The sequence below is a fragment of the Lampris incognitus genome, chromosome 5 (assembly GCF_029633865.1).
Source record: "Lampris incognitus isolate fLamInc1 chromosome 5, fLamInc1.hap2, whole genome shotgun sequence".
In the NCBI taxonomy this organism is placed as follows: domain Eukaryota; kingdom Metazoa; phylum Chordata; class Actinopteri; order Lampriformes; family Lampridae; genus Lampris; species Lampris incognitus.
In genome coordinates this window covers 50,850,276-50,862,322 of record NC_079215.1, presented here as the reverse complement: position 1 = coordinate 50,862,322, position 12,047 = coordinate 50,850,276, and the positions used below count along the sequence as shown (strand labels likewise).

The window sequence follows — 12,047 nt, the reverse complement described above, 5'->3', positions numbered from 1 at the left end:
TTGTCATACCGATACGACCCATAGGCATGTATGGGTCATACCAATTGGTAGCACATGAATATCTGGTACTTTTGAGTGAAACTTCATCAGCCTCTCATGCAGCATGTGAACTTGTATTGCGGTTTAATGCAAACCTGGAATTCTCCATATTCATTGATTGCTCGATGCAAAACAATGCAGCACTACAGCTTTGTTTAACAAAATGGATGTACAAAGTTTTAGGTGCTCTACTTTGTCGTTTGGTTCATATTTCTTGTATGCTTATAAATTTCTTTGGCTTTTCGTGTATAAACTTTGGTTTTGTAAGCATGATAGCTGCTGTCTTTGGCACATCTGAGCGTTACGAGCAAGTATGTAGGAAAAACGCCTACGTGCATCAGCGTCAAGCGAACGAACACACACTGGTGAATGCACAGATGTTTGAGCAAAAATCATGTTTCTGTTGCCATGGCCCTTTACCCGGCATAGAATTTACTCACATTGGCCAAAAAATAAAAAACCTTGGCTTAAACCTAAAGTTAGCTCACTAACTCAATAATCTGGCTTCAAGAGACTGCTCTCGGGTGGCTTGGCATTTGTTCTTTTAGACATAAAATGGTTTGTAAACGCATTGTTTTCTTCTGTGTGCCTTACTCTTCAGGAGATGTGCACAGTAGAGGAACCCAATGAAGAGTTCACATCTAGACATAGCCTCGAATGGAAGTTCCTTTTCCTAGACCACAGGTAAGTACATATGTAAACATACATTCAACTTCCTGTTGGACCTTGCAGGATTTACAGACAAACCGTTTTGTTAATGTGCTATTAAATATGCTGGTGTCTACTGATAGGTAAACATTTAAATTAAAGTTGAAGCGCTACAGACTTGATGTAGGTCACTACTATTGGTTTGTGAGATCCAGTTTTGTGTCGTTTTGACCTGCTATATTTTTCTCCTCTGCGTGGGTTTAAAAAAAAACAAAAAACATTTCCTCCTGTCAGGGCTCCACCAATCATAGGTTACCTGCCTTTTGAAGTTCTGGGAACATCGGGGTATGACTATTACCATGTGGACGACTTGGAAACACTAGCGAAGTGTCATGAACACCGTGAGTCCTCCTCTGACTGATGCATACACTCTCTCAAGTGGTTGGAAATATTATATCGCTCTACATGAATACAAGAACCCTGTGAAAATGTTTAAACTTTTTTTTTTTTTTTTTGGCTGAAAATTTACAGACCCCTCAAAGTGTTGTCAGACATTATCCGAAATTGTCTGGAAAACGCATGAATGTACTACAAATAAAAAAAAAAAACAAACCCACACACACACTTTTACCAGTACCAGTACTTCCATTGACTAGATTTTGAAATTCATCACATCAAGGAGTGCTCTTGAGAAGTGTGGGAATGTTTGTTTGACAGGTTTGATTGACAGCAAGTCAGTCACTTGTGGGAGGATATTTGTAAATTGTAAATACAGTCAGAAGGTTGAATCAGTTCATCTAGACACGTTTATTGAGAGAAATGTTTCATCACTCATCTAAGTGACCTCCTCAGTCTAAACTGACTGCAGGTATCCCCACCCTTATAAATAATACAGTTGCATAACGACTGAAAACAACGACCAGTCTCATATACAAATAGGGCGTGACCATAAACTAGAATTTCAATGGCCATGTGTACTGTTAATAGAGGATTTGGGAATAGCTGCAATCACAGCATTGTAAGATGATGACAGATGTACTCTTAGCCCCACCCCCCTCGGTTCAGGGATGGTTGTTCCCTCTTCACATAAATGGCTACTTTGACTCCCCATTCAAACTAGTGTTCCTCCCTATCGAGGATGCGCACATCCTTATCCTTAATAGAGTGGTCACTAGCCTGTAGATGGGTGTAGACTGCGGAGTCCTGGCCTGACATGTTAGCTCTTCTGTGTTGTGCCATTCTCTTGGCCAGTGTCTGTTTAGTTTCCCCAGTGTACAAGTCACAGCAATCCTCTCGGCACTTGGGCTTCCGAGTAGCATGGCAATCCATTGGCTACCAACTCGGGGATCGCCTGTTCGAATCCCTGTGTTACCTCCGGCTTGGTCGAGCATCCCTACAGACAAAATTGACCGTGTCTTCTGGGTGGGAAGCCAGGTGTGGGTATGTGTTCTGATCGCTGCACTAGTGCCTCCTCTCCCTCTCTTCTGGTTGGTTGAGGTGCCTGTTTGGGGGGGGGGGGGATAGCGTGACCCTTCATCCCTCTAACAAAACTCCTCACTGTCAGGTGAAAAGAAGCGGCTGGCGACTCCACATGTATCAGAGGAGGCATGTGGTAGTCTGCAGCCCTACCCGGATCGGCAGAGGGGGTGGAGCAGCGACTGGGACAGCTCGGAGAGTGGGGTGATTGGCCAAGTACAATTGGGGAGAAAAGGGAGGGAAAAAAAAAAAAGAAGTCCTCCTGGCACTTAACAGTGTACACTATATTGCTCTGTTTGTGTCGGGGGACCCGATCCTTGCGGTGGAACTATTTTTGGCGCAGCGTTTTTTGGGGTTTGAAAGCAACTGAGATGCAGTGAGTCTCAGTTTGATATACCTGCAGTCAGTTTAGACTGAAGAGGTCACTTAGATGAGTGATGAAACATTTCTGTCAATAAATGGACGCGATGTTTGGAAAATACGCATCTCGACTTTTCCAACACTCCCGCCACATACAGAATCGCCACTGGTTTACGCTTTGGAAGCTGTTGTCCTTCTCTCTTCGATTTGGCTGGTGCACTGTTTGGGCGTCTTCCTGGCTTCGACAAATGCCCGGTTAGGATAACCACACTTAACCAGGGCCTGTTTAATGTGGGATTTCTCCCCTTCCCCGGCCACTGTGTCGGTGGGGATGTTGTCAGCTCGGTGTTACAGCGTTCTGATGGCTCCTAATTTGTGTTCCAGTGGATGATGAGAGTCAAACTGTGGCCATTTATGTGAAACGGAAACGACCATCCCTGAACCGGGGGGCTAAGAGTACGTCTGTCGCCAACTTACAATGCTGTGATTGCAAACATTCACGAATCCTCTGTGAATAGTACACATGGCCATTGTAACTCTAGTTAATGGTCACACCTATTTGCGTATGAAACCGGTCGTTGGTTTTGGTCGTTATGCCACTGTATTGTATATAAGGGTGGGGATACCTGCAGTCTAAAGAGGTCTGTTTAGACTAAAGAGGTCACTTAGATGAGTGATGATACGTTTCTCTCAATAAATGTGTCCAGATGAACTGATTCAACTTTCTTAGATTTTTTTTTTAACCCGGATTATTGAGCTATTATTATTATTATTGTTGTTGTTATTGTTATTATTATTATTGTTATTGGATTGTTAAGGCATTGTAAATACAGTGCACCTCATATCAGCTATACCAGCTAGCAAAAATACATTAATTAAAACATGGCCCATCTGTCTAGATGACACAAGGGGCATTTATTTTGTTTATTTAATGACTTCATTGTGCTGGCATGGTGCAGATGTTGCGTCTTCCAAACCTGTTATTCCTCTCAAAGCTGGACCTGACCGAGCCTGTGATGTGGCTTCAACAAGATTCATTTATTTTTACATGTCCAGATAGAAATGTTGTGTTCAACCCTGTCAGTGCTTCTGTTTACATCTTAAGAAATAGATAAAATATACACAATCACCACTGCCATGATATCCCAGAACAGAATAACATCGGAGGATAGAGTCATCAGGGACTCACGTGAAATGGTGATATTGAATTATGCTAAACTTGGTATTACCAGAGATGGTTAAACTTTTTTTCTTACTTTTCGAAAGCAAAATTGTCCTCAAATACTGCTGGATGTAGTTGGAGGTAGTCTTTTTACACTCCTATGCATTTTTCCATGGACTTGAAATATGGATGGATCTGGATCTAAAACATCTAAAACAAACAACTTTGTAAAACGTCTTTGCCTGGTTGTTGGATTTAACGCCGCTGTTGTTTTATAATAATCTGTCATGTTCCTTTCCAGTGATGCAGTTTGGTAAAGGGAAGTCGTGCTATTACCGTTTCCTGACTAAGGGTCAACAATGGATCTGGCTCCAAACCCACTACTATATCACCTACCACCAGTGGAACTCCAGGCCTGAGTTCATTGTTTGTACGCACACTGTTGTCAGGTAAGGTCACCAGATCTTAAACTTCTGTTCCTTTTTACCAATAAGTGCTCCTCAAGAAGTTACCTTATAATCCTGAGCATTGTTTAGATATTGGCAGACAACGTGACAGCAGTCTGTGTGATGACCATAGGTCCCTCACGTCCACTTAGATTACTGTGTCTATCTATGTGGGACTCCTTTTAGCCACTGTTGGTGCTGAATTATCATTTTTCTCTCACCAATCCTTTTTTTTTTTTTGTGTGTGTGTGTTTCCAGCTATGCAGAGGTGAGGGCAGAACAGCGCAGAGAGATGGGCATTGAAGAGTCTCCTCCAGAGGTTACTGTGGACAAAGTACGAAATTTGTCAAATCATTATCACAGCAAACAAGAAAATTACAATATGTAGGCAGATGGAAAATTATGAAAACTCGGTTGTTTGGGGCTATAGAATTATTATTATTTTCCAGTCAGTCCCTTAGACAACTTAAACATAAAGCTGTTATAGCTCTTGGAAATAATGAACGTCACATGCAATAGGCGGAGGAGACAGCGTTTTTTTTTCAAATCTATTATCCATTTACTGCTGTCAACAAGTCAATACTGCCTGTTAACATCTTATTTGCGACACCATCTGAAAATCCCTGATGATCAATATTGTTTACTGAGCAAACCTAAAGTAAAGGGAAGCAGCTTATATCTATAACTGCATCAAGAAGGGTTCAAGGGAGGGTGTTGTGTCAGAATTTAAACTATGCTTGGAATTTTCTCACAGATTGAAGAATGTTTAGGATTGTAATATTTAGGACTGTAATTGTTCACTCTTGCACTCCATAAGAGTGTTATCCCAGTTAAATTAACCCCTTAGGTTAACTAGTTAAAGTCAACTATGAAATGATGTTTCCTAGTGACATAGCAAGCTTTGGCACATGTCATGTTCTTGTGAGGTAGTTGTTTGAATTCTCTCTGAAGGCCTTTGTTGTGTAATGTCACACAATTCTCCTTGTCATCCTCACAATACACTAGCCATAAGAAGTTGCTTTAAAAATATAAGTGTTTTAGGGAAACGAGGCAGTTTATCTTGTATTTATATTTTTTTTATCCTTGATTGGATGTTTTCAGAGCCAGGACTCTGGTTCAGAGTCCCAGCTGAACACATCCAGCCTGAAGGAGGCGCTGGAGCGCTTTGACCGCAGCCATACGCCCTCTACCTCCTCACGCAGCTCCCGCAAGTCCTCCTCGCATGTCTCTGACAACACCTGCACCTGTAAGGACACACACACACACACACACACACACACACACACACACACACACACACACACACAGGTAGACACTTATGCACAGATGTAGCTAGTACTGGGCTATATGGCTGAAAATGTTATTACCATTCCCATAATGCATCATAAGTTGTTTTTTTTTTTTTTTACAAAATCCCTGTTTCTGTCAAATTTAAAGGTTTAATTTTGCTCCCTGAATGAAAATTTGAATGCCAGATTATGTTATGTCCCAAATCTGTGCATGATTACTGCAATTGATGCAGAACAATGAAGAGTAAATTCGAGACAATTAACCCTAATTTAGTACTTTTATCCTTCTTTTTTTGTTTGTTTTTACATAGCAGCCATCTTAAAATAATAATAGGTTAATAAAACAACAAAATTTTGTTTAAAAGATTTGGCTACCTACTCCTTCAGCAAACACAATAGATGTTTGTGTTGTAGTTGTCTGTAATTGATGGAGTAAAATCTTAAATGTAAAATCAGATGCTAGATACTTTTACAAATCCTATTTACAAAAGTGGCAAATGTTGTAAAAAAATGTGTAAAAAAATTGTGCAGTTATCGTTTGGAAAACACAGATGTGCTTTTCAAACGATAACTTCACAAGCTAAAAGGAAGACAGAGACAGTCAGCCATCTCTGGTTTCACAGCTTTTGTCTGGTAGGTAACTGTAGCTGCTTTTCCATCAAGCTTTTTTTTTAAATGAATACGGAAGTTGCGAATAAAAGCTCTGGTATCACAAATGTTTTTTATGGTCACTTGTAGTGGGAATGCAGATATTAATGGTAAGGAGATTATGTTATAAAACTGATCAGCTGTCCTGTTATCATTCCTCAACACGCTGATGAATTCAATTAGTGATTATTGAAAGTAATGGAGCTGCCTAAAATGGGGGAAAAATTTATTCAAGATAATTATCTATCGTTTTATTGCCCGGTACTACAATTAGTTGTGTGCACCACCTCAGTCTTTTCTGACACACCCTTACCAGCTGGAGGGGATCATCGTTACAATGGTATTAAATATGAATGCAATGACTAAGCCTTGTGTGAATATGGTATGTGGGTATTTTTAGTCAAGACGTGACTCATTGGTAATTTTTTTTTTTCAATAGCAACAGCTTCCAAGCTACACATGGACACGGCCACGCCCCCTCGGCAATCGTTGGCCTCCACTGTGGAAATGACATCACATCGTCGCTCATCTATCAGCAGTCAGGTGAGACTTTGATTGGTCAAAGTGGAAAGAATTAGAAAACAATGATGTCATGTGGTCTGTTTCTTAATGGTTTACGGCATATGATGCACTTTTGAGGATACATTACATTGAAAACCTGTACCGTTTTAGAGGGGCAGTCAGCAAAACGCCTCCTCTGGTTGGTTGGGACACCTGTTCAGGGGGGAGGGGGAACTGGGGGGAATAGTGTGAGCCTCCCATGTGCTACATCCCCCTGGTGAAACGCCTCACTGTCTGGTGAAAAGAAGCAGCTGGCGACTCCACATGTATCGGAGGAGACGTGGTAGTCTGCAGCCCTACCCGGATCAGCAGAGGGGGTGGAGCAGCGTCTGGGATGGCTCAGAAGAGTGGGGTAATTGGCCAAGTACAATTGGGAGAAAAGGGGGAACCCCCCCCCAAAAAGATAAATGTATAACTACACTAAATGGGTGGGGGGGGGTAAAAAAGGGGGTGCAGTTTATACACTCTCCTTTTACCACTGATATGAACATCATCCCCCTGTCAACATAATCTCAAACGCATCCCCCCCTCCCCCTTCCAAAGACAAATTACTACTTCACATTATTCTTTTGCAACGTCTTATGCTTGCATTGCAGCGCATAACAGTAAAGACAGAAAATAAAGTACAGAAAGAGAGTATTACAGGGTAAATGATGTGATTCTTCCAAGTCTTCAACACTTACCAACCATGAGCACCTACAATATGACCTAGAATGTGGATACTAGTGTGGATCAATTTATTTCTTTTAAATATTGCTGTTTCAAAATACCCGTTGTTATATCTTCAACTTGTCCTGACTACACCCGATATGAGTGACTATCATTGAGTCATTATCAGACCAAACCTTTGTCTTGTTTTGATTATTTCTCATGTTGGTTGAAGGAAAAAATATGGATTTTGGGTATTGTGTTCTCCCTAAGAAATGATGTGCAACAATTGTTTGTTTATGGACTTGGTTTTTGTACTTTGGGCTGCTGTGCCCCAGGTCAATCTTGTATTGCTCTCCGCCGATGTCGCCTCAGTGCACTCGATGCATTCTGGGCCAGCTTTTTTGCTGGAGGTGCAACAGCCAGGGAAGAATTGTGAAAAATGTTGCTTGTAGTGGGTAGATTCCCAGCCGGCTTGTTCCAAACTGTAAAACGGCCAAAACGATGTTACCGTTCCACATAATTAATCCACTATGCAAAGCAGGTGGTGCAGCCCTACTGTCTGTTATTCTCAAGCACTGACCTTTTTTTTCTCTCCAATGTTTGTAGTCTATGAGCTCTCAGACTACTGGCCAGAGTGTTACTCCAGGGTTAATTGGCCAACAACAACAGCAGCAGCAGCAACAACAACAACAACAACAACAACAACAGCAGCAGCAGCACCAACAACAACATCAACAACAACAACAACAACAACAGCAACAACAACAACAGCAACAACAATCACAGCAACAACAACCACAGCAACTGCAAACAAATGTACAGGTGAGAATTCATGACAGTTGGTACAGACTTGGTCCGTCCTCTTTTTTTTCGGGCGTTACCTGGGGGGGCAGGTAGTGTTTATTTCTGCATCAATGGATAACTTGCAGTCCACAGGCCCCGCCTCCATGACTGTCTCTCTCTAATCAAATTTGTATGCTGTGCCAAGGCGCTTTAACTTTATTAACTGGCTTGACAAATGGGACATGGGATTTTAAATCTTATTATAGTGTGAGGATGTATATTTACTTTTCACACATTAAGTGAGATGGGTTTCAAACATGTTGAGGAAGCAAGCCAGTGAAATGCAGCTTCTACTGAGGGAAGATGAAATGTTTTTTGTTTTTTTTACCCAAGCTGCGAGGCTTCTGGTTTGCTCATTAGGATTAGGGTCAACATTTTCTTACTATTACGAAAATTATTACCTTCACCATTTTTATCCACCTTGCAAGGGAGTTAGGAGTTAAGGAAAGAAGAAAGAGGGTGCCAACTAATATTCACAATTTTAACCAAGGTTTAGTTGCGTGATGCTCAGTGGTGCCTAGTAGTATTCCTTTAGTACAACCTATTTGCTTTTTAGCCATTTTTTATCATTCTCTTATTTTATTTACCCAACTTGAGTATTGTCACCATTGGCATTTTGGGTTTTATTCAACTGGGTTGATTTCCAGTTCACTGTTTGCAAACTTTCCGCAAGTCCAGGCTTGCTTGGTTACACAAACTTTCAAGATTATTTTCCCATCAATCAATCAATCAATCAATCAATCAATCAATCAATCAATCAATCAATCAATCAATCAATCAATCAATCAAGTTGCATTTTTTTCTATCTGCTGTTGAGGAAAGGTTAGCCTTACACAGGTTACACTTTGTTCAGATAAGTTTTATTCAGCATACAGGTATTGAATAAAGCATACAGACATGGAACAGGTTAGTCAAAGTAGACTCACCGAATTAATCTCGAACATTTTCATATGACTATCCATTTTGTAACCATCTATCGCCAACTATGATAAAACAATTGTTCAGTTCAATCTGAGTTCATGAAGCCTGTGCTTCTGAAAGTGTTTGCATTTTAAAATACAGATGTCGGTCTGTTGATTATTATTCTGAAAACAGCAAATGGCAGACCAAGTTGTCACTACTTAGTAAGCTATGATTAATTTCATTGAATGAATTGTTAATTATTACCACTTAAAGAAATTGATACCAGACCCTTGAATCTGGTGAAGTTGGTCCATCTTACAAGTCGGTGGATGACTGCTGAGAAAGTAAAAGGATAACATTTATACTGAAAACTCCTAATTGTTTTCCTAATGTGAGCCCTCCCTCTAACCTGTTTTGTAAACCCTGCCTGCCTCCCCACAGCCGGTGATGGAGTTTTCAGCCCAAGTGAACGCCATGCAGCACTTAAAGGAGCAGCTGGAGCAGAGGACCAGGATGATCCAGGCCAACATCCAGCGGCAGCAGGAAGAGCTCAGACACATCCAGGAACAACTGCAGAGAGTTCAGGGTCAAGGCATACAGGTAAGAGGACAGGGAGGGCATCTACATGTGCACGCACACATACACACACACACATGTTTGTACTTAGATTTTTGTGAGGACCCCTCATTGACTAAATTCATTCCCTAGTCCTTAACCCTAACCTTAACCATCAGAGCTACAAGCCTAACCCTAACCTTGACCTTAACTTTAACCTAATCCTAATTCTAACTTTAAACTTAAGCCCAAGTCCCAAGCCTAAAACAGACCCTTAAAGAAGTGAGGACCAGCCAAAATGTCCTCACTCTGATGGTTAAAAACTCGAACTTTCCTCACAGAGATAGATGTACACACACACACACACACACACACACACACACACACACACACACACACACACACACACACACACACACACAGGATAACACTAGAATAGGCAGGGCAACAGAATGGTGTAATGTGTTCTGGAATCCTGTGACAGCAAATGGCTTCCTCTGAAGTTTTCTTTTGAGCAAGGCACTGACTCCTCTCTGTGGATAGGTACAACAGGAATTTCCTTACATAAGATTCAGATTTATTGGCCAATCATGTTTCCATATAGAAGGAATTTGTCTTGGTTCGACTCACATGGATCAACAATACACAATATAAAATACACAATAACAGCAAAAGCAAAAATTGTGGGCAAGGGAGGTTAAACAATGATACAAGTTGGTAGGGATGGACAGATGTGCAATGGATGTTGTGTGTACAGAATAAAACACAATTTACAGAATACAACATTGAAAGAGGATGACAGAATTATAATGGAATTATAAGATATATGAAGAATATGATGAGGCAGATGCCAAGCAGTGTCCGGATGCCACCAGAACAGCCGAGGACCTGACCCACGCAACCACCACCATCATCATGTAGACCTGGCAGGAGGACAGACTACACATGCGCACAGGAGAGATTCCCATCACACCATTCACATACATGGAAGAGGCAAGAAAAAACATTAGTCACACATTGGAGTGAGATAAGGATATAACACTGCAACAGGATAAAAAAATTATATGGATTTATAAGCTATATAAAACATGTGTTGAGGTGGATGCCAAGCAGTGTCCAGGTTGCAGCCACCATCCCCATGGAGACCTGGGGAGGAGCACAGACTACCCGTACATGGGGGAAACTCACATCACACCATTCATATCCCACTATATACAGGAGAAGAGAATGGAGAAGACACCATTCAGAGAGAGAGAAGACGTGAGAGAAGAGAACAGTTATATAGTGTAATATGGTCAAATTTTCTTGTTTTGATTAGGATTCTAGCTTGCGACAGGCATGGGCGCAAGTCCATGAATGCTGGGATGGCATCCAGTGCTTTACCTGTGCCCCTGTCCATAGGGTTAGTGGTTGTGTCAGGAAGGGCATCCGACGTAAAAATTTTGCCAATTCAGTATGCGGATTGACAAGACCATACCGGGTCGGTCGAGGCTGCATACCGGGTTGGTCAAGGCTGCCATTGGTGCTGTGCCCTCACAGGGTACCGGTGGAAACTGTATAATCCACTGTTGTGAACCCAGAGAAACAGGGAATAAGGCAGAAGAAGAAGAGTTAGGATTCTAGCTGCAACATTTTGAACTATCTGAAAACTTTTGGTACTAGCATGTGGCAGACCTGAAAACAAAACATTACAGTAATTAAGTCTGGATGAAACAAATGCTTGTATTAGAGTCTTTGCGTCAGCCATAGACAGGAAAGACTGAATTTTAGCTATGTTACGTAAATGAGAAAAAAAGGCAGTCGGTGATTCCTTCAATGTGCTTATCAAAGGAAAGGCTGGGATCAAACGCAACGCCAAGATTTTTGGCTGCCACACTTTGTGAAATCAGATTTGTCAGTTTTTATTGTTACTTGATCAAATTAGTGACTGTGTCTAGCAGGGCCAACAACCAGCATCTCAGTTTTATCTGAATTGAAAAGCAGGAAATTTAGTGACATCAAATTTTTCAGAGCAGCTAAGCAGGCGTCTAAATTAGTCATTTGAGTACTATCATCAGCCCTTATAGGCACATACAGCTGGGTATCATCCGCATAGCAATTGAAATTTATTCCATGACTGTTTATACTTTGGCCAAGGGGTGAAATATAAAGAGAGAAAAGTAGACGGCCAAGAACTGAGTCCTGAGGTACGCCATATTTAACGTCAGAGATTTTCGAGATAATATTATAGCAGACACACTGTGTTCTTCCAGATAAGTAGGACTTAAGCCAAGAGAGAGCTAAGCCAGAGACACCAAATTACAATTTATTCTGTCTAATAGTTTACAGTGATCAATGGTGTCAAAGAATGCACTTAGTTCCAGCGGTAGAAGCACAGGGGCAAAATCAAGAGTCCATAGCAAGATTGTTCACCACTCTGGACAGGCCCTGAAAGTCGATTGAAAAGGTTGATATAGATAGTTTTCC

At 41.3% G+C, this 12,047-nt stretch overlaps 1 protein-coding gene across 1 annotated transcript in view; it reads left to right on the top strand.

Annotated features, from left to right (window-relative positions):
* Positions 1-12,047, top strand: part of LOC130112208 (circadian locomoter output cycles protein kaput-like) — a 30,423-nt gene that overhangs the window by 7,609 nt on the left and 10,767 nt on the right. The window contains 8 exon segments of the mRNA XM_056279472.1: positions 641-723; positions 982-1,088; positions 3,987-4,134; positions 4,390-4,465; positions 5,233-5,377; positions 6,508-6,611; positions 7,887-8,102; positions 9,468-9,626. Coding sequence (XP_056135447.1) covers positions 641-723; positions 982-1,088; positions 3,987-4,134; positions 4,390-4,465; positions 5,233-5,377; positions 6,508-6,611; positions 7,887-8,102; positions 9,468-9,626 — 1,038 coding nt within the window.